The sequence below is a fragment of the Megalops cyprinoides genome, chromosome 16 (genome assembly GCF_013368585.1).
Source record: "Megalops cyprinoides isolate fMegCyp1 chromosome 16, fMegCyp1.pri, whole genome shotgun sequence".
Taxonomy (NCBI): domain Eukaryota; kingdom Metazoa; phylum Chordata; class Actinopteri; order Elopiformes; family Megalopidae; genus Megalops; species Megalops cyprinoides.
In genome coordinates, this window is record NC_050598.1 from 24,775,075 (window position 1) to 24,802,439 (window position 27,365).

Below are 27,365 nucleotides of genomic sequence, written 5' to 3' on the forward strand. Positions count from 1 at the left end.
CTCTGCAATATAATAAATGTAAACATAAAAATAATAATACATATTATACATACCTAATACATACATATACAATAAATATTAATACGGCTATACTGTGTTAATGACAGTTTTTTTTTGCGCAATGAGCTGAAAGAGACAAGCATCCGAGCAATGCAGCACAGGAAACAGTACAAGCACATCTTGCGCAATGCATGCTTGCTGACACATTGCTTACAGAAATAAATTCAATTAAAAATCACAGTCTATTTTTAGTTGTTTTTTTTTATCCATTTCACCATGTGTTGTGAATAAGAAAGCAGAGAGGGACCCAGTTCAGCGGGGATTTTAATAGGCACACTGAAAAAATACAGATGAGGGCGACAATGCAGTGTCTGTGAGGGGGTCTTTATTTGCCTGTGGCAGGAATGCCTCTGGGAGAGCGCTAATCAATTCAGAGAAATTGCACAACATCGACTCTATTCATAGCGCTTGTCTCTCCCAATGTCGTTCCCCGCATGTCCATTCATGGGCAAATTGGAAACGCAGGCTCGTGAGTGGACTGACCTCACAGATGCACCAGACCAAGTTGGATTTTCACATGGCGGGCCCGACTTTGTGTTCTCTGACACACCCATCTTTTCCATAAACACTTGGGGAGGGGGGGTGGGGGGTGGGGGTGAAATGTAACCGTAAAGCTAAAAAAGTTTGCACATTTTGCCATTCTTTCCCGATGAGCAATGCTGTTAAATTCGAAATTCATCCATTGTGTACCAGCGTGAGCGGAAGGCGCAGGGGGACGGTGTTGAAACGTTGGAGGGGCCTGGGAAAAGCTCTGGGGCTATTCATGAGCACAAACACATGTTTGTGGCAAGCTGCGGTGCTAATCCCAACCCCCAGGACCCCCTCTGGCCTCATCATGAGATGTTCTGGCGTCTGGCAGGGGAGCTGGGTGCCCCCTTGTGTCTGAGCTGCTTCGTTACCTCCCTGGTGGAGGGCAGGGGCCTACCTCTTGGGGCTTAAACAGACAGGCCCGAGTGTGGGGGATCCACGTCCACTACACCCCGCCACTGCCAGTCATTTTCAATTTTGTTGGTGTGAAGTGGGCGCCAGGCGGTCCTAAGGCCGCTCTGACTCAGGTCTGGCTCTGTTGACTATGTGTCAATATCCAGAATTGCCTTGTGTGAATTAAGTTAGCATGTATTACTCATGAGTTAATCAGTGACTCATTTGCCATGCCATTTGGTTCTGCCATGTATTTTGTGGTTGGGTCTTTGGGTCCAGAGCTCAAATTTGTTCTCTTTGTTTTTTGAAATGTTAGAGTCCAGTGTTTCTCAATCCTACTCCTGGAGCCCCCCTGTCCTGCATATCTTTTATCTATCCTTGCTCCAAACATGCTTTTGAATAAATCAGGTGTGCTCAGCTAATCAAAAGTGCCACAATGAATTCAGTCAGGTAGGTAGATAGAGCAGGGAAAGATGGAATATGTGCGGAGCAGGGGGGCCCCAGGAGCAGGATTGAGAATCAGTGCATTAGACATTATGAGTGTCTTACTGAGGCGTAATAAGGTTATCCGTCATTAGGTCTCCTTTCTTAATGCCTTCACATCGTAAGAATCAAAGCTACAGAGAGAGAAAAAATCCCTTTTGGAAAAAGCTGAATTGTAAATGTGACCAGGCTTATTCAGGTGCACTATCGCTGTTATGTTGATTTTACTCTTCTCAGGCAATAAGGAGTTACAAGTGTGTGAAGTTTTAAGTGCTGGAAAATAAGGTACTTTTGGCTTGTGGGTTTTGTAAGTGATTGGTCTGGTTAGTGACTGACTCACTGGAATGTGTGTGTGTGTGTGTGTGTGTGTGTGTGTGTGCACGCGTGAGGTGTACTCTGAAAGGTTTTGTCAGGACTGCGGCGTCTTAGCCGGTTGTTTTCTTTTCCCTGTCCATGTGCTTTTGTTTTTCCCTGTGTTTCAGCCCTGCCCTGCTCTCCGCCCTGTCACCGCCCGCCGGATTACCTGATTGCACCTGCCTGCCTGCGCACCTGCACCCAGTCTCCTCATCAGCCTTGCCCTATTTAGTCCTGCTCGTGTCGTGTCTCGTTGCTCAGGTCGCTGTGTCGCTACTCGCCGTTTGTCTCTTCGCCTGTTTTTCCTGACTTCGTTCCTCGTTCTTGCCTTGTGGTTTTGGTCGCCATGTCTGCTTGGTTTTTGACTCTGCCTGCCCTGGCTTCGATGTCTGGATTTCCCATTTGGATCAATAAACCTGTTTGCATCCATCTCTTCTGTCTGCGCTTGAATCCCTGCCTGAGTTCTGACAGGTTTATGGTTTGTCCTCCATACAAATTTGGCAACATTTGAGACATTTGTCATGTCCACTTTATGTTTACAGAGACCAAAGATCACACGTGTGCATTTTCATGTAGATGCCTGAAGCAGTTCATTAGGATATGCAGTTTTAACTTATAGTGAGGCAAAATGCCGAGAAAGCTTTGCGGTTTTCATTCAGGTAAGAAAAATCCACTCATAGATGTGAAATTGATGACATTTTTAATCAACTTACACAAACTCATCTTAATGATAATGTAATGTTTGAGAAAGGATTGTCTAACAAAACACATTACCACAAACTAAATACATTGTCCCCCCATGTAAGGCTGGCCTGTGTTAGTGACCAGACCACCATAACATGCTATTAATTTAGCAAGGTCATTCCAAGCAAGGGAGGAAGAGGGCAGGAAAGAAATACAACTGGTGTTGATCTAGGTCTGTGCCTCTGCAGCATGGTATCTGAATTGCAGACCATGGCAGAACAGAATTTCCCTGAGCAGAACAGGCAGAAAATGAACAGTAGGGGGCCCCAGCACAGAACCTCAGGGGACAAGTCCTGCAAATGGGGGGGGGGCACTGTCTTTCCTCCCCCACAAAAACTGCTTTACTGATGCAGGAACTAAACTGAGAAAGGTTATACATAATGTAAAGTAATTAGTGAAACTGCCCTCTCACATAGGTTAGTTTTTAAATTGCTGTCTATATATGTAGCTGGACGTTTGAGGCAATTATGGGTTGAGTACCTTGTCCAAGGGTACAACAGCAGTGCCCCAGTGGGGAATCGAATCGGCAACCTTTCGGTTACTAGTGCTGCTTTTTACCACTACACTCCACTGCCAACCCACTACTGCCTAGATTTGTCACCTGTCTTCAGAATATTTAATAGCATGCTTTGCATGCAAAGGCAACGCATAAGTCCCATAAAGGACTACTCCCAATGGAGTGAGCAGACAGGAACAGCCTAACATTAGGCTGTTTGCACACTGTTACAAAAGCCTCTGGGTGTGAAGCTATCCTCTCTTCAGAAATATTAGTCAGAACCTCAAGGTTTAAGACTTTTTTGAAAATGAATCTGCATCAAAACTAGAGCAGATTCCTGATTCTAGCAATTGATTGAGGATGTTAGTCTTAGAAAAGCACAAACTAGCGCATCACAAATTTAACATTAGTTACAAAATTACCAGCATTTCATTAGCACTTCTGTGAGTGTGCATGTTCTCTTTTTAAAAGACAGCAGTCAAAGAAACAGATGACCCACATCTGTTGTCAAGGTGGAATTAATTAGTATCATTATCAGAACCTGCTTGTGACAATCACCCTAAAATAATGAACACATCATTATATTACATAGATTCCAAAAATCAGTGTGTGATAGTTCACAGCTGCTTGCAATCAAGAGACTGAAATCCCCCTAAGAAACATAATAACTGCAGCTGTTTCTCATTACAGGGATATACATGCAAAAAGGATCAATATATCAATCAGTACATTCATGATAACAATGTCATTGTCATGACCTGCTTGCCATTAGGCTTAAAAATTTAACAATGCATTATTAGGTGCCACCAATTAGGTAAACTATGCTAGTGGGTTGTCATAAAAAAGCAGCATTAGCTTTTAGCCAGCGAAGGCTTGCTTTGCGCTACCCACTCCCAAAAGCACTTGCTATAACTCAGTGTGATTTCGTTACTAATTAGTTGTTAACATAAACAATTGTTGCTGTAGTTAGTTCCACAGCTTTACATTTACAAGTTGGTTATTTAGACCTCAAGGGCACAAGGGCAATTATACCACATTTGCTGAGCCCCAGTATGATTCTTAAACGATAGTGGAGGTCATAAAAAAACTTTATCAACTCTGTCCAGCAGGTGTCCTCAGTATATTCACGGTGACTGAGGACCAGCATTTGCCTATGGGGGGGGGGGGTCACCATGGACACCACCCCACACCTCTGTGAGAGAGCAGCCAGGTCCCCTGCTGAATCTCCAACGCTCAGTGGACTCTGTGCCCTTTCAGAAACCCCCCCCGCCCCCCGCCTTCCACCACGCACACACACCCCAGACCCCCTCCTTCCCTGCCCCAAGGTGTCCTCCGATCCATTTTGGGGACTTCTTTTTTTAGGAGCAGCGTTGTTATTGGTTTGGTCTCTGATACTTCCTCGCCGGCTGAAGGCGGGGTGAAGCCGGCCCATGTGGGAGAGCTCCTAGGTCCTCGGTGAGAGGGGTGACATCCGGCCCATTGTTCTGTTTCTCGCACGCCGGGCCCGACCGCGGCCTGCCCTCCGCTCCTCTCCTCTCACCTTCCCAGGGAGGGCGCGGGGGAAGTGCGTTCGGTCAGAGGTTGCGAGGGAAGAAGCCGCGCGCTCGCCGTCTCGAAAATTGCGCGCGGCGGAATCAGGCGACGGCGGGCCGAAATGGAGCCATGATTGCGTCTCAAGCTGCGCGGTTTTCCTTCTTTATGTTTTCCTTATTTTATTAAAAGGGCGTGTTTGGCGGAGTTTCAGAGGCCTGTGATGTGTCGCCTCTGTTTGAGTGATTAACGTAGCATCCTGCGGCTGGGGGGGGGGCGTGTTTGACTTGGGAAGGCACTGTGGAAGTGGGAATTGGGGATTTACATAAGTCCGATTGTTCATGGAGAGAAACAAAAACATGTCTTAGCAGACGAGGGCTTTTAATTAGATGCAGTCGGGATGTTTTTCTTTTCTGACGGCATTTGCCGGCTGGATTGTTGTTAAGTTATTAGTGGGAGCAACCCAAAAACACTACTAAATGATTGCTCACAGCAGGCATTGCTTAAAAAGTAACACAGCACTCCGAGGGTGCCATTTCTGGAACATGTCTGAAAACTCCTCTTGGCATTTTCTTCTGTTCGTATTCCACACTAATTCCTTGTGGTGCTTCATAGCCTCTTCAGAGCATAATTTCACGTAATGTAGTAGTCAAATGCTGTAGGCAAAAAGCTGTATGCACGTACAGCTTACTGAAGGAGACTCATGGCTGGTATATGAGGATAACGTGGCTGTTGCCTGATCTGGGCTATGTAAGAGGCCATGAGCGAGTGAGCATGCTGCAGTGGTGAGCTACGAGAGGAGAGAATCTGTGTCAATTATAGCCAATGTCTGATATTCCCAATGACCTTAAACAAGGATGTTTCTGTTTAGAGAGCCTGTCAAGACGGGTAAAAGCCACTCTGATGCTGTTTGTCTCTGCTGTTAAAATGTGATGCTTGTCCTTACCAGACTGTCTGAAAGGCATTTCTTTTCAGGGAATAAAACTCCTGCCAGTGTTTGAAGTAATTCCCAGCTTGGCTGTACATAAAATCCTCTCATTCCGAATCTCTTTTCAATATCTATCTGTTTATTTGTCTGTCACTGTTATTCAATCAAAAATAAAGCAGCATTGGTTATGCACCGAATTCTCTCTCCCATGGTTTTCTCATTTCCTTAGGGGGCAAACAGTAATAATATCATAGGAATGTCTGTGCATGTGCTTTTCAAAGGAAGAGAGACTGTGCATCGAAAGCAGGTTTGTACTCAAAAATCTGTTCGCAATTGTGCATCTACTGCACTGACATGATGTTCTTGCCTTGATGGTCAGTAACAAATTAGGACGAAGGGGCTTGACAGTTTGGAATGAGAGAGCTGACAACATTCAGGACTATGAACTTGAATCTTTTACCGGATCGTCTTCTGGCCAGGAGCTGACTGGGCAGTACCTGCTCTGTATTGATATTTCAAGCCATAGGCATCCAAAATCATAACATAAGCATAACTAAAAACAATAATGACAAATATAATAATGACAAGAATAACATGACAGCTACATTGGCACTTAAAGCTGCATTAGATGCTGAAGCAGGAGGCCTGTGGTTTGGATGCACAGTTTCATTACAGGGCATTGCTTTGAAAGGAATTCTTCATTTCCCCACCAGCGGTACTGACTGTGCAGCCTGTACTGTCAGAAGCCCCTCAGAGCGGAGCCTGTGTGCGCTCTTCCTGCCTGGTCCTCGGTGTGGAAAAATACAGCGGTACGTGTGCGTGTACGCCCTCGCTGTGTTTATGACCAAGGGATGATGTTCCCAACCCCCGATCGACATCCTTCTATTGTTTATTTACCTTTAATCTTCCGGAATTGGTGTATATCCAAGCTGACCCATTGCTGGTATCTAATAATTCATTTTGCTGGTCCCGCTTCGGTGGCCCAGTACGTTTCGGATGGCGTTCGCCTTGTGGTAAACACAGTAAATCCCAGATGGGATGAGAGGAGACAGCTATGCGCCCGGCCCTCTGTCCCCTGACCGTGCCCACCGGGTGCGCCCCGTTCCAGCACCGGAGGGTACTCTCGGCCCATAGGAAGCCCTCTCGGTGGCCTCCCCCGGTCATGATGGCAGTGATTAAGGGCTCTTTCCTGTCCTGCTTGGGGAGGTATTGTCCCACGTCAGTGACAGACAGGCTGCCGACACCTCGTCCCGCACAGGAAGTGTGTCTGGGGGCTCCGTGTACAAGGGGCGCAAGGAGGGGCGCATGCTGATGACACACACCTACCCCCCACACAACCCCACCCCACCTCCCAGCCTGCCATAGCATACATGCTGTCATGTGCCAGAGTGCTTTCCCACGCTCTGACTCACAGATGCTTCACAATTTTCTTCCCCATTTTTGCCATGCCATTTTGTATCTATTGGGAAATCATAGAGATGTATATTGATAGAGCTTTTTAATTTTGGAAGTAAATATGTGGCGCCCGAGGGGCTCAGCCGGCTAAGGCGCTTGTTCTGAGTGGAGGCCGAGCCCTACAGACCTGGTCTGATGCCAGCCACGTCATCAGTGACTGGAAGCCCACAGTGGCCGGTGAAACCGGTTTCACTCCACTGAGGCAGGGGTGGGTTTTTCTGGCAGGGTTTCCTCATCTCACCGCCCTCAGGACTCCACAGGCGCCCATGAGCCGCTCGGATGACGTGAGTGGAGGCGCCTATCCTCCGGTTGGCATTCGCCTCACTCTGGTGCGGATGAGCGTATTGGAAGACTGCGTTTGCTACACCTCACTCTGTGAGAGTGCAGAGGTATCGCCATGATACAAGCTCAACATGCAACCGGCGATTCCAAAAGGAGGGTGTATTAGGGAGAAAAAAAGCTCTTACCCAGAGCAACTTACATAGGTTACAAATGTTATCCAGTTATACAGCAGGATATTTACTATGGGTGAAGTACCTTGCCAAAGGGTACAGCAGCAGAGCCCCAGCAGGGAATCAAACCAGCAACCTTTTGGTTATGAGACCTGCTCCTTATCTTTACACCACAGTGCCGCCGGTGTCAAACACTTCCTTGTGCCAAAGCAATTATCAGAGGCTGCAGTCTATGCTTTCTGAGCAGTACCTATTATAACAATGTGCCATATGAATGACGAACGTAAACGAACGTGATAAGTACACGTCATACAATATGTGAAAGCTAACACAGACTGTTGTTCAGTCAACACATTGTCAGAAGCTGAGAGTGATTTTAGTGGTCATGCTGGTAAGATGCTAGAGATGTGCTAGTGGCTAGTAGGTGTGGTATCTCCCTTGGCAAACAGGCAAACAGTAATACATGTGACTTTAAAAGAGAAAAACATGAATCTGAATCAGGAGTAATGTATAAATATATAAATCTTTATTCATTTATTTATTTTCTTATGCTTGGTTAATAATAAAAAATACATAATACATTTTGAATAAAAAAAAACCCTACATATGAAAGACAGTATCATCAGTGCATACATTTTTTTTTCCACACGAGGCATTCAAAGCATTCAGTCTATGTTTATCCAAACAACCGCTGGCAGTGCTGAACTGTCCAGATGTTGTTCTCATAGTTTACCCTTAAGAGTTTTACTGGCACTTCAAGACTAGGACTCTGGAGCACAGGGCTGGTCACTCGAACCTGCTGTAGGTATGAAGACACCCACGGTTAATGACATCACTGTGAATTCCCGGTCTGACAGGGAGCAAAGATTTACCCCGAGCTTAAAGGCAGTGGTTTCTAATGTAAGGAACGGACTGATTGAGAAACCCATGCAGGACCTAAGCTCAGGGGTTGGAATGTTTCAGAAGAAATGTTTATAAGAGTCATCAGTTTCGTTCTCTGTGTTTTTCCTTTCGCTGATCTGTTACCATTTCAGCTTTTAACACAAAAAGTTAAAAACATCTTGGATTTCCCATTACATTGCCATATTTTTAGTGACCAGCCTCTGGGTAGCCATCTGCACTCTCAGTTTTCCTGTGACACAGAAAGTGTAGCCTGCCCCGCAAGCTCTAGCCACATTTTTAATGTAAAGAAAATGGACCTGTTACTACACTCAATATAAACATTCTTGTTAAAAGAAGCAATTTACTACATATTTTCCTATCATAACCATAGTGTATACAGCAGCACAAAAGAGATTTTCATTTGAAAACAAATACAATGGAATGTTAGTCATGTTATATCAAAGTTGCTGAGGGTACAAAAACACTTTGGTCAACAGTAACAGTTTGGATGTGAATTACATTAAATCTGATCTGGATCTACATGTGACAAACAGCATACATTTCCTAAATAAATATGCATAGTTTATTTCTTCACTAGTGCTTTTGGTAGCCAACACTCCATGTGAAATGTTTATCTAGGGTCGTGTTTCCAACCAGCTTTTTACAAATAATAATTAACACAACCACATTTGTTGTTCATTTGTCACAGCATTGCACTTCTGAGCACTTCTTTAACACAAATATACAGAGAAATTTTCCCTCGTGGATCGGTAGCCGCTGGGCTGAAGGGAGAATGCGAATGAATTCACCCGAATAAAAAATGAAAGGGGCGACTCTGCTTCATGCTGTTGCACAGTGCGCACAGCTGCGGGTCCAGAATGACAGCCAGGACCAGGGGTTGTCCTCCTCTTCCTGCTCTGCCCTTACTCTCCGACCCAAACTGCTGTGAAGACTCCATGGAGGGGGGGGGCACTTGTGGGCCTGGGGAATGAATCTAGTGGGACTACAAGCGGAGGCTGACCTGATCGTGGAACTGAGCATTCACTGATGCTCCAGGTTAAAGGGGACCGTGTATTTTCTCAAAAATCAAACCCAGGGAAAGTCTTTGGTTGGACAGACCAAGGGTTTATCAGTTAGCTCTTTTACATTTACTCTTAAGCCTGTGACGGTCCAACCAAACACCCTCTCTGAGGTTCATGTTCTAATGCTTAAATAAATGTTACAGGAAAAGAAAAAAAAAGCTTCTAATAAAAAATAATAGCAGAAGGATAAATTTTGAGGGAAATACCCTTGGTGCACTTTAACCTGAGTAACAGAGATAAAACATGCCACAGTGAGCTGCGGACCCAATTAAAGTGATGGGAGTCTTCCCAGAAGGACTAGGGATTCAATTTACTTGGTTATTCAGGTGAGGAATGCTTTCAGACTGCACTGTCAATTATTAATGGTCCTATCGTATGATCTGTCTGCCAGTAACTTTAAAAATGTGAGGTCCCAGCAGAGGAATATCCTTACAGATTTTGTTCCACGTCTTTTCCATTTTTTCAAAAATATTCTTCTTCATTGTTTTATTGCTACCTTGAAGCAAATAAAAATATAACAAAATGAAAAAAATATACAAAACTTTCCAGTTTCCATTTCATTAAAAATATGTACAGAGACGACCTAGAATCTATCCATAATAAACACTTCCTTTGTTGTGCCCTTTTAATGGCTATAACTCGGTTACAATGACACCCCCTCATTTACGACCAGCTTCCAACACACTTCAGTGGAGAGAAAGTACAGTTGACTGACTGTAAATTAATCTGTACAACACCAGCAATGCTGCCTGATTTTCACAGTAGATTATAATACCTGAGCCTGTTTATCTGAATGTACGGATATCACAGTGGCTTGTGGGATATTTTTGCAGCACTCTGTGAAGACCCGAAGAAGCTGGAAGTCAAATGCCTCTGAATACCAGTATGATGACCCCAACAGGTGGCCTCTCTTTGAAAAGTGTTGGTAGATGATGAACAGATATGAAATTTGAACTCTGGGGAAAAAAATCTGTCTGTCTCTGGGTCTGTGTTTTTTAATTATTCTGTCTGTTCCAATAAAACGGCATATTGACTTTGTTTCGTTTCTTAATTCCTTAATCCCGTAGCTACTTGGAGGTCTTGACTGACACCACAGGCATTGTTTTAGAGTGCTGTGTTGCAGAGGGAGGAAAAAAATGAAGAAACCTCAGACTAAGAGTGAAAAAGAGACACTCCAGAAAGAGCCGCAGGGGTGCTGGAGAGGGCAGAGGGAGGGGGAAAGGCGTGTCTTGAGGCAGTCAATCGGATTCTTCAGGGCAGGACTGGCTGAGGGCGACACCTGGCGGGCGTGACAGGGTTCAGGGCTAGACGGGCGGGGCGGAGTAGCGGACCACGTAGTTGTAATCGGGCGGCGGGCTGTGGCATTCCAGAGCCGGGTCCAGGGACGGGTCCTCCAGGCTGAGGTCCAAATCCGGGACAGGTGGCTGGTACTTGTCCTTCTCCCCTTCCAACAGCACAGACTCCTTGCTCTTACTCGCTGCTTTTATCCTGGAGAGGAGAGATAAAGAGGTATTAGACACAGGAGGGCTGGTGGAGCTCATGATGTCTGTGCGGCGTGAGTACATTCTCTTCCACGGGGGGGGGGGATTTCAATATGACACTACACAGCCTGTTTTAAAGGACTTCAACATTCCTTAAATAAACCAGGGGATCCCTGAACCGTATCCCCCGAAGACCCTCCTCTGGAACCCCTGACTTAAACTATGTGGTCTGTGTTGATGTTTTCCTGTGTGTTTAGGGCTTTTGAGGAGCATTATGTAAGAATATATAAGTGGGCTGGCGTGTTTAGGATCAGTTTAAGAGCTGTAATCAACAGGACAACAGTCTGTTGTGTAGACGCCGGGGGAGCAGGGTGTGCCAGGTGGAATTCTGCAGCTCAAAAGCACAGCCAGGGAGTAGGGGGGTGGACACAGACGGCCAAGGACGGCCTCATAAAACCTCAGCGGGTCAAAGGTGACAGTGATGGAGTGGTCACTCGGCAGGAGCCGCGCCCCCCCCCCCCTCCTGCTCGTTCCACGCCCTGGCGCGGGATACTTTTCTTCGGCGGGTGAAGCCGTGCCCGCCGGCCCGCGGGTTTCGGGCCCCTGTGCGGCTCCGTGCCCAGCGTGTGTCGCGCGGGGACGGCGAGGGAGGCTCGGCGCGAGAGAGAGTGGCGGCGTGAATGGAATGACGGCTACGCGGGACGCGGAGACAATGGTTGCTGAGGGAGGGCAGACAGAATGCGTTTAATGTGGCCGGGGCCCTCGCGGCATGTTTATTCGGCTTCCAGGGGGCGTCATTAATCATGCAGGGGAGGGGAAAACACGCCTCGTAAATTCATATCGGACTCAGCACCAACTCCCTCCGCAGCTGTTTCATTTATGTTTTGGCCATTTATTACGGCATTCTTGCATATTTTAATTTCTTTTGTTTGGGGTTCCGCTCGCTTGATTTGAAACGGCGAACGAGTACGGGGGTTTGGAAAATTTGGATTCGCAGGCAACGGAGAGATTCTGCCCTGTGTGCATCTTGCACTGCACTGCATTGCCAGGGTTTCTTATCTCGCACGCTCTTTAATTTCCTGGTGTTGAAGCGAGTGGAAATGCCAGCGGAGCGTTATCTGTGTGCTTTGGCCCTGTCCCGGCAGACAGAGGTGTGACTGAAAGAGGCACCGACCGGGCCCGACCACACAGCGAGCAAGTTTGACCAGGTCAGGTGCAATCCCACCGGTTCTGTCCCTGTACAGCCCACGGGCCTGCAGTCTTTCCAAACTTAGCAAATGCATTCCCAGGTTTGAAATTAAAACTGCTCAGGGGGTGACGCTCAGCATTAGCAGTGGGATGTAGTCCTGAGGGTAATTAATGATTCTGGGAGGGCTAACCTCTTTGGATTAACCCCTGCCTTGGCTGCTGGAGACCATAAACAGTCTCTGTGATGTCAATCATCTAAAAGACACAGCAGGATATAGTCCAGGAGTCCAGGGCGATGGGAAACCATGAATATTTTACAGGGGTTTATGACAGGAGCTATCATAACATCAGCTCTTGAGTCTTCAAGCCGTGGAGCTGGCATTTTTAAACACCAGCTTAATGTTAGCTCTGAGTCCACACTCTTCACTCCAGCTGTCAGGGCCATATTAGGCCTGTCTGCTGAGGGACTAGACGAGATAACATCCATTAGGGGCTCTCTGCTGAGAGTGCTTGTGTACTACACTCGTCCCCTCTGTGTCTTTAACGTCTGCTAACACCAGGCCTGATGAGCTGGCCCTCTGAGTGATGTGTGACAGCCAGCCCCTATGGGGACACCAGACTGCGTCCGAAGGTCAAGGACAGCCCCACCCAGACAGGACGATTAGGAAACCCCCCAAAACTTCCCTTCTCTAAAGCACCCAGTGGCAAAACATTCACTTCACCCAGAATCAAAGAATCCCCCAGAATCTGCATTGTAACTGTGGCTTTGCACAATGTCCCTCCACCAAGCCATAGTCTCCTTCCTCCCTTCTCCTGCCACCCATTAGAAACATGTGGGTGGGGGGCTGTGGAACCCACCCCAGCTTCCTTTCTGGACAATCCCAAAATCTACACTCCGGCACAGAGGTTGTCCGTCTGGGGATCGGGGTTGGGCAGGTGTTGTGGCTCTGGAATCTGTCAGTGACAGGGTTTTAAACGGGTTGCATGTACTTACGCTAGAGCCATTATGCTCAAGGGCCTGGCCAGGGACTCCAGGCGCTTGAGGGTCTTCATGTCGTCGGAGGACAGGCCCAACCCGCTGTCTGACTGGCCCCCCTGCACAGGGAGAACACACAAGGAGGGGGGGTCACACTTGGGGCGTGTGTGCTGTTGGGCTGCAGTCCTGACAACCACAGCCAGGGCTTTAGCCTGTCCTGGAAACAGCTAGCTGAGCACTGAAACCAAGGGCATCTGCTAAATTAATATTTCAATTAAAATGCAGATTTTTAACTCTCTTCTAGTACATAAAATTCACTTTGGATTACACGCTGCCGATTCTGCATGTGTTTGCTTGAAGTTGCGTTGAAATGGCCTGCTAAGTTGTTTACCTGGGTCACATGGCGGTCAGAGGGTGTGAGAGAGGAGGGCAAGAGGGAGCTCCTCACCTCATGGGACTCGTTGGTGTCAGTCTCCATGGTAACCTCGTCAAAGGTCTTCACGCTGGCAGGGCGAATCTTGATATTGCTGTGGGGGAAAATCCCATCAGTCAGATCCTATTCAATTAAGTCTCACCACTCAATAAAAATACACAAAAATATACAAAAATACTTAATTGATTTAGAACAATAATATATATTGTCGTGTCAGTAGAAAGCTTAATCTTTGAAAACAAACCCAAGCTATTTCTTATTTAACATTTTTGTTTTTCAGCATGGAAGGAATCGTATAGCTGCTTAATTCAACTTTAGGGATAAATGTCATCAGCTCACTTCATCATCATCCCTAGAAAAAATACACTGGTAGTACTTGTGAAAATATAAAATCTTGACAAATATTATTCCAACTGGACATAAATCCCACATCAGGGGCTGTGGTTTCAGAGGAAATTCCTCAGAGGGGTATCAGCGAGCTGAACTCTCTCACCATCGCAGCGACGGTGTTATCAGGTTACGTGTTTCTCATCGAAACTCTATTGAACCCTCCCTTGTTCTTAGCCAGAGCCAATATGCTACTTAACAGGAGGGCGGATGAGGCTAGTGTATTGCCTTCCACATCCTCATTTGAAATTAGGGAAAAGGAAGGAAAAAAAAAAGAAAATGTTGATTAAAATTGGCCGCGGTCCATCCCCTAGGTTCTGCTAACACCCACTGTGGGAAAGCAGCTGACGTAGCCAGCGAGTTTCCCCTGTTTTTAATTCACTTACATTGCATGAATCTGGCACTAGGGCTGCTAGCTGGACTCTACATCAGGGTCAAAAACACTCACTACATCAGAGTCAAAAACACTCACAAAACCTAAATTCATGCAAATGGAAGGATGCAAAAATGAAAATTTAGAAAAAATATCTGGATTTTTTTAAAAGATGCCATGTATTACCGATGAACTGAAAATGCGGAACAATAAAAACATACTTTATGAGCAGCCAGGCGTGCGCTTACGTGAAAGAGCTGGCTTCGTGCTAAATGTGTGCTATCATCATTTCATGCTCAGTTGACTTTTACAGATGCGTGGCAGTAAATTCACGCCGCCCCGCCGTAGTCGCTCCCTGGTGCAGACCTGATTGGAATTAGGAGGTTTCCGGCGGACTGCGTTTCTCAGCAGGAGAAAGGAGGGCCCCCTACTTACCAGCCGCTCCCCGAGTCCCTGTGAGAGACGGGAGCGTCGCAGGTCTCCTCTGCAATGGAGGTGCCGGAGGGCTTGCCCTCCTTCGTCAGCAGGGCCGTGTTTATGGGGATGTAGTGCTTGCCCTCCTGAAAAAGCCAACGAGAGCAGAAAGCATGAGGGACAGTACCTACGCTACACAGAGCCTAAAGAATCTCTACACTCTACACTACGCAACTGAGCATTCAGTGTCATACCTGAAACCTGTTAGAAATTAAGTTTTAGCAATGTTGTTGTGTACTCACTCAGACCTATTTGGCTGTTTTAAACCCTAAAGTATACTGTATAAAAGCTGTTAAAGTGTACAGTGAGAATACAGTACGTGTCACACTACATGAGCATCTGTTCGCGGAACTGCTCAGTCTGTGACTCTGACTGTGATTAAAATTATTAATGAGATTACTGAGACTTTTTTTTTTTTATCTTGCACTGGGGGTTTTAAAGTACAGACCATAACTCGGGGACACACAAAATCACCTATCGTTTCTTCCAAGCTGGCTGACAATTTCTTTCCATTTAAGTATCGCACTTCTGTTATTTGTCACAGTGGGTCTCTGTGGACGGATCAAATAAACACTCATGCTCTGGCCACAACTCAATAAGCTCATCTTCCCCTGCTGTCCACCACATGTTTCTGGATTGAAGCTCACATCCTGTTGTGAATATATCTTTCTTCTACGTCTTTCTGGCTGCTTCTGTGCTGTTCGAGATTCTATGGGAGATGTAATGATAAATAGTGGGAGATTGCTGGAACAATGTATGTATTGTTGGACTGTCACCGTTCACTGTGTGCTGGCGATATTTCTGGTGAAAGCCGACACCAAATGCGGATTCTGGAGAAATTTTTCAGGCCCTCCAGAAAAAGAACCACACTTCATATGCGCTCACTGGAGCAATTTAATGTGGCTCATAAGTACGTGACACAAGATTTATGCCCTGTAGCTGATGTACTACATCACCAGGCATGTGCAAAGCTTCAACAGGATTTACAGAAAACTCACATCAAATTAACATTGAGCTTCACTCAGGTCCACAGTTGTATGCTCTAGACTTAAGCCTGAAAAAAAAAACACTAACACAGCTGGAGGTGACAGACCTTCGTTTAACAGAATATCTGCGATCTTTCAAGGCTCATTGTATTCCAGACTGTCTCTCCAGTGGTTTGAATCGAGTCTGGAAAGTTTTGTGAGCTTCTGTGTGTGTTCTCTACACGTGTTTCAGCACCCGGCCCCCTCTTATCTCCATCCCCACACCCCCGATCGTTCTCCAGTCTGATTCCATTGCTCCCTCCCCATGGATCTGTGTGTGTGTGTGTGACTCATGAGCTGCCAGGACACGAGGCCCATCGCTATTCTGAAGGAGCTACTGTTATTTGCTTGACTGTAACTCACACTTTAATGCTCGGGTTTTTAGGAATCCCAGCCATGGTTACTTTTTTGTCTGCCCCCTTCTCCCCACACCTCTCCATCTCCCTTTCTCTTCTCTCACTCTCTCTCTTTCCCTCTGTCACTCTCTCCCCTCTCCCCCTTTCTCTGCCTCCATCTTGCTCTCTTCTCTCACTCTCCTCCATCGCTCTCTCTTCTCTCTCTCCTTCTGTCTCCATCTTGCTCTCTTCTCACATTCTCTCTCTCTCTCTCTCTGTTGCACTCTTTCCTCTCCCTCTCTTTCTGTCTCCATCTTGCTCTCTCTTCTCTTATTCTCTCTCTGTCCCCCTCTCACTCTCTCTTTCTCTATCTCCCTCTTGCTCTTTCTTTTCTCTCTCTCTCTCTCTCTCTCTCTCTCTCGGCCTCTCTCACTCTCTGTCCCTCTGTCGCTTTCTCCCTTTTGTTATCTCCCTCTTACTCCCTTCTCTCATGCTCTCTCTCTCCCTCTTGCTCTCTCTCTCTCTCTCTCATTCAGAGGAAGCAGGGACTGGAAGTGGTGAGTGTGACTTCCTCCTCCAGTTACCCGCAGCACTCCCTTGGGTGCCACATCTCTTCGTGCCTCCAGCCACCCCAGCTCTTTCAAGTGTGGATCCAGGCCGTTTCCTGAATGTTTGAAGCTCGCTTTTCCCAGATCGGTGACACAATTTCATTGTTCAGTCAGGTTGTCAAGACCTACTGGCACCATTCCTCTGGTATGGTGTGGGATTCCCTGAGGTATGTGTGTGTGTGTGTGTGTGTGTGTGTGTGTGTGTATATGTGTCCTTTACTGACAGTACAGCTTTAGCTGATGTAGACGTAATGTGCATCTCTAATGCAGATCCACCCTCCTGGTGTCCCCTCCTCTAACCTGCTGCACGTTGGCCTGGAGCAGGTCTCCCAGCCTCTCCACCAGCTCCGTGAAGGTGGGCCTGTCCGCAGCCTCCCCCTGCCAGCAGTCCAGCATTGTCTGGTATCTGAGGGACACAGAGGTTCATCAACAGGCAGCCCATAAACACATACTGAACACGTCACTCATGAAACTGCAAGAGGGAAATAAAAGCCCTCCACAAGTCATTGAGTGTTGGAGCAGGTGGACTGGCTAACGGGGAACACTCAGTACAGTTCAGCTGTGCACATACTGGTTAGTTGCATGAGCCTCCATGGAACAGTAAGGAAGCAGTCAGAAGACGAAGTGACATTTACAGCAAAGCGCAAACCTACAGATATGGGTCTGCATACCTACAGCACAACCTACAAAAGCAGGGACGTGTTTGCAATTCGAAGCAGACCAGCGGGGGCGACCCTCTTTTCAAACTGTTGTTATCTAACTGTTCACGCTAAATAGCTTCAGCGGGGGTCACGTGACCACGCGGGTGTTTCCATTCTGCCGGCTTCGCTGTGAACATTTCGAGCAGAGGAGCCCCTTCTCGGTGGTGACGGGCTGTCAGCGTCTCCGACCGTGTGGGACGTCTCAGTCCCGTTCACGTTTCCATGGCAGTGGCCTATAGCGGAGGCCTCCGCTGCGCCGTGGGGGCACGGCAGAAATGGAACACTGAAGCCTGTGTTTAAACTGAACTGCAGGGCGCCGGCGAGTGAAGCCTGCAGATGATGGATCCCCATCCTGATTCCACCTTGCTGTTTATTTCCCACTCGCACGCCCTTACGCAAACACGGCCGCCCGTCCATTAGCGCCGTTATTTTCTGAGCCAGATTGAGGTGTCTGGGCATCGGGGGGAAAACTGCAACAAAAGCAGATGGTTCATTACTTCCTCCGCCGTTCCCCCTTCTTACCCTCTACCCTCTCCATCTGTGTTTGCGTTTAGGGCACCTCGACGTCTCGCGTTGAGGCGTTTTGCTCCTCAGCCCAGAGGAGATTAGCTGAAGGAAACAGCTCTGCTGTGATTCCCCCTTTTAATTAATTGTGCTCCCCAGGTGGGAGGACTTTGACACTGCCCGGAAGCCCAAATGATGATGGCCCAGTGATTGCCGGCACCTCAAGGGACCGGGGAGACATTCTATCCCTCAACAATGTGAACCCCAGCCATCTTCCTGTCGGACTCCAAATGGGAATAGATTGTCTTTTTTCTGAGTCTGAAGGGAAATCATTCTCGGCGGGCGCAGATGGCTTTCTGGAGCTTCGGTGTTGTTGTGCTCCCGCGGTTAATGTGCAAACGTCTCGGGGGCGGATGATGTTTGGAGAGCTGTGGGAGGTGGACCCTCCTTCTTATTCCCCAGGGCTGCAGAAACCGTCCTACACATTCCTCCACGGGTGCATCAGGCCCGAGTCCCCGGTTTAGCAGGGTCAAATTCCAGATAAAGTGATGTCCAGAACGCTGCAGATTTACCGCTGAGCATCTCCTGCACCTTCTCTGAGCCCCTGTCATCAGTCATACCGTAGGGACGGCCGGGGGGGCGGGGGGGGGGGGCGGGGGGGGGCAAGGTGAGGGTCAAGGTCAGGGATGCTAAGAAGACTGGGGCTGAGGCCTACACAGTGCTTTGTGGAAGTGCAGGTCTTATTCGGGTGTTTGATCCACTAGTTAGTGTACATGCTCAGTTAATGTACAACTCTCACCCTGTGTAAAAAAATGAGCGCAATAACCAGACTCTGCGCTTACTTCAGAGCTGATTAAGGCAGGACATTACACAAGACTAGGTTCCCACAGCGTCTCAGAGGGCTGTTACTGTGTTTTGTTGTATTTAAAAACTTAAGTCTGGTTCATATTTTACAGATCGTCTCCAATCATCGTCTTTCATGCCCTCCTGCTGTACTCAGTGTGCTGTGGTAGGTCTGAGTGGGCTGAGAATACAAGAATGCACCACATCCAAATGAATAAGATAGAGGAGGCTGATTATATTACATTTGCAAAATACAAAGGAAACGTGCAAATGAATCATTTGGTGAATAAGATAGAGGGAATGTAAGGAGGACTCTCATTGATTGCAGGTAATTAATCCATTCCCCAATCAGACAGAGCCAGAGACCAAGGCTACCAGATGTATGTGTGTGTGTGTGTGTGTGTGTGTGTGCGTGGAGGGGTTGGTCAGTGTTACCAGCCTGTACAATCAGCAATCACAGCTCTCTTGGGCCACGTCTCTTCCACACTGACAGCTCTGACACCAAAGTAGCGCACTTCCACCACTGCGGTTCAGTTTCAAAATCATTCACTGCTGTCCTCTGTCTGAGACCCTCGGCCCCACAGGGAGGGCATTCCATCCGAGACCCTGGCTGCTGGAGCCCCCCGGGGGGGATGGAGGGGGGGCAGGGGGTCCTGCCACCGCGTCCGGCCGCCCCGCGTCTCCCGGGTGCGCCGGCTCCTTTGATGGTGGGGCTGGGTTACTGCTGCACCGGATTCTGTCAGAAATCAATCCCAGCCCCGAATGCCCGCTGCCCCTCTGCTCCCTGCCAATCACCAGGCTCCCTGTCCGTCTCCTGCAGTCTCCGCACAGTCGCCTGCAGTTCTCCTCAAACCTGGCCGTCCGCTCGGGAGTCCCCCGTCGTGAAACAAGATACGCTTTTTCTTTTCAACTGTATCAGTCTGAAGGGTTTCTTCCCCCTTCTACTGCTTTTCTAATTCTGAGCACGTGCCCAAGTTACCATCCCTGGAGAGGGCTGAGCAAGGCACGTCTGTGTGCGTTCTCTCAGGCTGAGCCTTGATCTGCTTTCTCCCGTGGAGAGATGCAGAACTTCACATATTACGTCCCTTCAAACCTGCCTCTGGACTAGCTGCTGCACCTCCACTGAGAGAAATGCCCACCGTAATATAAAAACATAAATATATACTAATATGAAACTACAAATTTACAGCAGTATCACCCACAGCCTGTGTGCGACACAGAGTAATGAGACAGACCGACGGTGAAAAACCCGCTGATGACAGATGGCAATGTGAGCGAGGGCTCTGGGGATAGGAAAACGTCGCAGATCAGATTTACGGTGTGAGCAATAAAGCACCGGGGGGGTTCCTCACATTTCGGGAGAGGAGTACTCAGGTGCTCTCATCCTGGTCCCTTCCTTCAGTCTGCAGCAGAACTCCTCGTTGATGTGCAAGCCTGGGTATGGTGAGGCACCTGAGACAGAGACACAGCAGGGAGTCATGCTACCTGTGAGACATTGACAAATACAGAGCTATATTACATATTATTGTCATCTAAGCGGACGCTCTTATCCGGGGCCACTTACAGATTTCACAGTTTTACTGCTGGATATTTACTGAGGCAACTGTGGGTTACCTTGCCCGTACCTTGCCCGCGGGTACAACAGCAATGCCCCAGTGGGCAATTGAACAGCAACCTTTCGGTTACAAGCCCCGCGCCTTACCACTATGCCACACTGCTACCCCACATATTATGGGTACAAACAGGGTTACATTAAAGACAGCTAACGACAGGCCCAAAACGCAGCGCAGAGTGTTTCATAACAGATTTAACAACATGACTACATTATAAACAGTATAAATACACACACACAGTTTAATAACACAACCGGAGCGCACGGATACAGTAGGCCACACACTGCAGTCTGTTGACAGTGAAGTTAATGTACGACTATCAAAGTTACAATTGATGCCCAATGTTCTCCCAAAGTAAACAGGGATGAAAAATCTCAGCTCAGTGGAACTGCCAAGATAAGTATCCACTGTAATGTATTTTTTTAAAATATTGCTCATTATAATCCATTAAACCATCATGACTCACAAAGCAATATTTTTTGTGTGCTTGATGGAACTCTCTGACATAGTATCAGATAACACGTGACGGTCTGGTGGGATATCACTAATAATGCATTTTGAAAGAAGATGTATGATGTCTTTCCATTGGCATTAAAAAGCTTTTCTAAAATGAATTGCAGTACAGCTCAAGTGTGACAATACAAATGTGGTGCAGCTGAAGTGGTGACACCTACACTAACAAGAATAGGAAATCCAACAAGACAACAAGACAAAGCCCTAGCTCACAGAATTTGTGTGGTATCATAATATGCATATGTGTGCACTTTGAGACTGGCGCAAACTTTTGACCTGCAAACACTATCATGTTGCAAGCCGTGCTGTTAGCAATTGCTGTGAGCCCTTTTGTGTTCTGATTGCTCTCTGTAAGATGTAGTTAATGCCAGCCAGATGCGTGAGGTTGAGAGTCTGCCTCATGGTAGTGTGAAAAGCTACTGCAAAAACCACAACATTGCCTGCACAACGAACAAGTACAACTTCAAGTTAACACTAGGCCTGACCTACAAAGCACACCGCCTTTAGATTGATTCAAAGCCATACATTTGGGTGCGTTCCAAGGGTGGTGGACATAGTCACGTATGTGCCTAGCAGTGGAAGTACTTGGTCAGCTCTATAGCCCTGTACACAAGACAGTCATAGACATACATACAATGCAGTCTAAAAGGTCACCAGGGTTCCACAGCAGGAGCAAACATTTACAGTGATCGGCTGCTTAGTTACTGCAAGTTTGCATTGCCGGCTGGGAAAAATGTCTACTTCAAAGAGGAGGAATTCTCTCTTTCTAATGGTCCTTATCTGTGACAAAAAAAAATCACTGTCAGTGTTCACTAACGTTTTTGTTCCAGCAGCATGAAAATTGTTTCTTTAAAGCTTATTGCACAGCTTGTTTTTCCCAAATGGACAATGAAGTAGTACCAGACAAGACTACATCTGGCCCCCTACATGTGGAAGAACCTAATGGCTCATAGCATGCGTAGGGACTCTCATTTTCACTCCATTAATTTTCCATAGTAACATGAGGAGCTTTGATTAAGGACTTTCCATGTTGTGTTATGTTGTAATCTCATGTTCTTTCCCATGTACAGGGTTCCTAAAAGAGCATTTCAGTCCCATAAATATATTGATTTTGTAGAAATCGAATAAACAAAATGAATCAATGTCTTCGTTGATTCATTGCACACTGGGCAATGTTCGGTGAAGCCGTAAAGCAAATACACAAATTACCATTGTGAACCCTCAGCAGAGGAGCAGAATAACAATGAATGCTTAAACAGAGTGAACAGTAATAGATTTCTACAGACACTGGTGCAATCTGGGGCAAAATTATGAGTCTCAGTTCTGGTTGATTTGGGGTTAGTTCTGAAACCATATTGCTCTTAGATGATTTAAGACACGGATTATATGAGGCAAGAAACCCTCAGGGGTGCCGAACTGTGGATCTTTCTACTTGCATTCTGAGGAAAAGGAGTACACCGTTGTTACAAATGAGAGGGCCGCTTGAGTGGGTGGCAAGAGAAAGTGGTGAATCATTCCTATTCCTATTGACGACTGATAATTACCCAATGAAAATATCTCCCACATGAGGACTCCGAAGGACCACACATCACTCTGCGTGGTGTAGATCTTGTCGAAAATGGCCTCAGGCGCCATCCACTTCAGGGGCAGTCTGGCCTGAGGAGAGAGGTGAAGATTAGAGCTCTCCTAAAACGAAAGCTCCTTATTATTTTAATGTCCGGTCTTGCACTGATAGAGTTGTTTGCACTCCCCTTCAGAGTGCTATATGTGATGGACGGTTGGGTGGGTATCGAAGTTTTTAAGTAATCTGTCTTTGGCTGTTTTACTGAAAATGACCTCAAGCAGTGGATTTGGCCATTCTGCATCACACGAGAAATATGTGGTGGTTGCATCGTAGCTGTGAGCTATTGGGTGAGGGGGTGGGGTGGGGGGTGTTTGGCATTAGCAGAATGATTTGATTTTTCATGCCTCTTCTTCCTTGCCAAGAGAGTGGTAGCAGAAGGTTATTGTGCTGTCAGTCAGGTTGATTGCTTGTGAAAGACTGTATTACAAATAGAAGTTTCAGTGCATTCTGCCACAGCAGGCCACAGGGCTACCCAGACAGACTAACTGCCCTGGCCCTTTGGATTTCCCAGCCCTAAATAGAAGGACGCATGAATACTAACGTCTCCTTTGCGCACGTAGTCTGGGTCTTTGTAGATGTCCCTTGCAAGCCCGAAGTCACATATTTTGACGACGTTGTTTTCGGACAACAGGATATTCCTGGCGGCCAAATCCCGATGAATGCACTTTAAAAAAAAAAAAGATGAGAACAACCAAAAGAATGATTTAGTCATCTAGACTGATGTGTTTAGAAGGACTGAGTTTTGACTTGAAACACACAACACTGTATTATGATGAACGAATGATATTCATCGCATTTATTTTTTTCTGCAGTAGCACAGAGCGATTGTGCGATATCGATGCCCCTCTAATATAAAACATGTGTGGTCCAGCTTCGTCCGTCTGAACATGTGGACCAAAGGTGTAATAATACAGGGCATCTGAGATGTGCATATGGAACAGCCATCAGTCAGATACTGCCATGGCATGTTCCACATCCAGGGTAAAGCTATTCTTTCTAATAAGCCTTTTACTGCGCTGGGTCCACAGTGTAATTAGGCCCATCCGCTCTCTGCAAGTTACTGAACGGCCATCAATCTGAACGAGGCACTGACTAATAGGGTAATGTGTTCTTACGCACACCAGGGACGTCATTTGTATAAGTTCAATGCGCAATGGTTTCGGACAAAAGAGACCTTCCACAGCTGCCAAAATATAAGAAGGTCTTTTTTTTTTTCTTTTTTTCAAAATCAGCAAGACTGAGTACCAAGGTTAGGGTGCCTTCTGGCCCCATATAATAAATTAACACGTTAATCAAAATGCTTTCTCTGTAACTCTTAGATTAATTTAGAAGTCAAAGTGTAAAGTTTTGTTTTAAAGGCAGCGATTGGCTTCAGGAGTGGTGTACCTTTCGTGAGGCCAGGAATTCCATGCCCTTTGCTACTTGAAAGCTGTAGCAAATCAGATCCTCCATAGTTAAAACTCTCTTGTACAAGTCTTCTGGTTCTGTGGATGGCAGAGATTCATGGTGATCAGTGAATGAAATAAAGAGCATTTCCATAAAAAACAATTTTTTTCCAACAGTAATTAAAGATGGGAATGACACACAGGCTAGTGTGATGACAGATTTATTCATCAATGCAGCCATCAAAAGCGTAAAATATTCCGCCTAAACAGAGTCAAGGGACGTAAAATGAAAATAGATGACTTCCTTTTTCTCTGTGGTCTGCTGATTTCATGGGCCGATCCCACATAACTGGCATTTTCAGGTTATTACTGATATCATTGCATCAGTCTGCAGATGTGAATCCGCTTCCAGTTGCTGCAGCTTAAAAAACATCCTCTCAAAATAAAAAAAGAGGCACGTCCTCCTGTTTTGAGCCACTGCTTGAAACAAGCCTCTCCTTAATGGGACTCTGCGGGGGGGCTTTGTACTTCAGACCCTGTGAAGTCCCTCTCTCGGCCCACCTGAGTAAACAGTTTGTCAACCCTGGGAATAACATGTGTCTGACAGCATCAGTGATGCGCCAGGACCATGCAAACCCCCCAACGCAGCAGGCTGAACGCAGGTTCCTGTGCCTTAAATTGCATTTTGTGGACACAGGAGGAAACGGCCTATCAGATTCTGGGATGAAAACAATGGAGAGAGCCTTGAGCACAGGGTCAGGTAGGGAGCGGGGTGAAGCGGGGGGGGACAGGGGAGTGGGGAAGGAAGACGTTCGGCCGCTACCTTCCTCATCTTCCTCCGAGTCGCAGTAGCTCTTATCTTCGATGAAGCCGGAACTGGCTGAACTTCCTGTGCTGGCAACGCTCTCCAGGCGGCGCTTGATGAGGTCGCTCAGGTTGCTGCCCGACCCCGACGTCACGCCCTTACCGTCCTGGTTCTGCCGACGATACACAAAGTCACCAACTCCTGTCACGCGGGACCTCTGCACTGCTGCTACTCTGGGTCTTTGCACGGCACCCAAAAAACTCAACATTGTGAGGCCTCTAGAGCCAACTCATTGGGGTAAAAGAATAAGATGTACCAAGGTCTTTTGAACCTCTCTGGGTTGCAGCCTTTGATTTACCTTGTAGACAATGAAATCACCCCTCTTGCTTCTTAAGTAGTTGGACAAATTTCCGTACTTGCAGAACTCTACTATTATCATCAAGGGACCTGGATGGGCACAAAAGACGAGAGTTGATAAACACTTACACAATATCTACTATGTGCCATAAATATTTAGTGACCCTTTTAGTTACCTTAACACTAACATGGTCCCCAAACCAGAGCTCGCTTGCTACAGTTCCTGTAAGATAGCTTTTTACATTGTCCTTGTTTTGACAGTGTCCATAACATGACTATATAAGCGAGCAAGTTTTGGGGGAGCACGACAGATTCCTTCCCTAGTATAAATTGAGCAAATCGTGAGAAAGTTGCAAGGCACCAGTACGGTCATTGTGGAAAACACCATGGAAAAATGGAATACAAAAAATGAAAAACTGCCCATTAGCGTGGAATCCTAGATAAAAGCAAGAATGTAAAAGATGAAGAACTATGCTAAGGAGATGTAGGCCCCCTGGCTAGACATCATTTATGAAGTAATCTGAGATAATATAGTTTTACAAGCATACTTATCTGATAATCTGGACATTTACGTCAATACCAAACTGACTGTGTCAGACCACCAATGAGGATGCTGTCTTTCTGATAGCCACACAAATCTACTTTCCTGCTGACCGCAGCACCAGTTATTATATTTAATTCAGAATTTGTGAGGAGTGGATGTCAGCCCTGTGGCAGGTCTATTCAGCCCCTGGCACCCCACCTCCAGGCTTGGTACAGGCTCCAAGCAGGTTGACCACGTTGAGGTGATGACCAATGTGGATCAGTATCTTCAGCTCTGACATAAGGGCCTTGCACTCGTTACTCGTAGCTCCCCCTGTTAGAAACACAGAGAGGACTGTTACACCAGACACAGTGGAGCAGAAAGTAACTTTACAAAATGTAATGGTATAATCGCCTATAATTCCTCCCCCAAAAGGTTTAGATTCATAGTCTTTTGTCCTCAAAATCCATTACTTGCAGATGCTCAGCAGAGGTTGAAATGGACTGAGAGTTTGAATATTTTGATGGATTTTTATCTGGTTTTAGGAAATGAATTCAGTCTTTCAAGTCTCCTCCAAGGTCCTAGAGATATCAGCTGCCAGCCCCCCCCCCCCCCCCCCCAGTCGATCTTGTTCTAGTCTGAAATTCTCAGAAAAGTGTGGACACAAAATAAACAACAGCTTTTTGCCTTATCAGTTGATTTAAGATCAGCAGATTTTTAAAATTCCTCCCCACACAGATCATTCAGAAGAAAAAAAAATCAATGTGCTCTGTATTTCAGTATGAAATAATTGCCTGTATGAACATGTGAAAAGAATTAGAGCGCATATGAGACACTCATGAGATTTAATGCAGTTAGCGAACACGTTGAAAAAAAACACAGTTCTGGCCTCATATTTAAAGACTGATCTTCACACGAGAGGGTTGTACATTATACAGTCCGAAATACACATATGACACCGGTATACTCTGTAGCTGTGAACACTTTTCTTTCCACAAAAGTGGCGATTAAATTGCACTTTGTTCTCAGAGCAGGGAGCAGGCATGTCACAAGAGGCAGATATCTGGGCCAAGAACACCATCTCAGAGACCCTGGTGAGGCCATGGAGCATGAGAGAGAATTTTTTTTTTCACACCTTGAGTTTCCTAGGGTTTAAAACCCATCTGGTGACTCATCCTCTTTTGCTGGTCTCTGTTTTACATGAGATTGTGGTATGAGTCAAGCTTTAGGAACAATGCCCCCGAAAAGGATCCAGGAGAGTCCTCCCTCCCTCTCAATGAGCACCTATGTCAGAACCCCGACATTCACTTTCGTTCAGAGGAAGATGATTTTTAATCATATATTGGCTCTACCTCTTGGTCATGCATCGAGTAGCTTTCTTTCCTTTCCCAGGGACCTTTTGAATGGAGGGGTCAGTTGTGGCTTGTTGTAGTATTGTGTTTTGCAATGACTAGAGTTTCTGGATTCTGTGGTCTGATTGCTGATCACTGTATCATCAGGAAGTCACCTCCTTCTACGGCAGCTGGAACAATTTTGACTTTGTCATTTTTATGGGAGGATGATTTTTTTAGTGGAGTTCACTGCTTTTCATTATAGCGGACTATGTGCATGGAGTTGCATCCCGTTAAGTTTCAACTCTATGATTAATTCAAACGACACATAAATGCTGAGACTGAGGTGGCCATGGAAAAGTCTGATTTATCATTTTCATGTGGATACAGTCTAGGAACCTTACTTTTGTGGTTATTATTCTTCTGAATGTATTGGTTTAAAGGCAGATGTAAAACATTTTATTTACCAAAACCATGTAGAGGGGAAGTATTATGTTGA

The 27,365-nt window shown here is 46.4% G+C and overlaps 1 protein-coding gene across 2 annotated transcripts in view; it reads right to left on the reverse strand.

Moving 5' to 3' along the window:
• Positions 1–9,897: 9,897 nt before the first annotated feature.
• The window catches only part of kdrl (kinase insert domain receptor like), a 51,606-nt gene continuing 34,138 nt past the window's right edge, over positions 9,898–27,365 (reverse strand). The window contains exons 19-30 of one of the 2 annotated variants that reach the window (XM_036547989.1): positions 25,755–25,868; positions 25,014–25,102; positions 24,674–24,827; positions 23,852–23,949; positions 23,007–23,129; positions 22,386–22,497; positions 20,068–20,167; positions 16,968–17,073; positions 14,661–14,785; positions 13,481–13,559; positions 13,051–13,151; positions 9,898–10,875 (exon numbers count right to left, since the gene is read on the reverse strand). In XM_036547989.1, the coding sequence (XP_036403882.1) occupies positions 10,692–10,875; positions 13,051–13,151; positions 13,481–13,559; positions 14,661–14,785; positions 16,968–17,073; positions 20,068–20,167; positions 22,386–22,497; positions 23,007–23,129; positions 23,852–23,949; positions 24,674–24,827; positions 25,014–25,102; positions 25,755–25,868 (1,385 nt within the window). In that variant the 3' untranslated portion in view covers positions 9,898–10,691. Of the gene's footprint in view, positions 10,876–13,050; positions 13,152–13,423; positions 13,560–14,660; positions 14,786–16,967; positions 17,074–20,067; positions 20,168–22,385; positions 22,498–23,006; positions 23,130–23,851; positions 23,950–24,673; positions 24,828–25,013; positions 25,103–25,754; positions 25,869–27,365 lie in introns of both variants that reach the window. The other variant, XM_036547988.1, reaches the window with a different exon arrangement.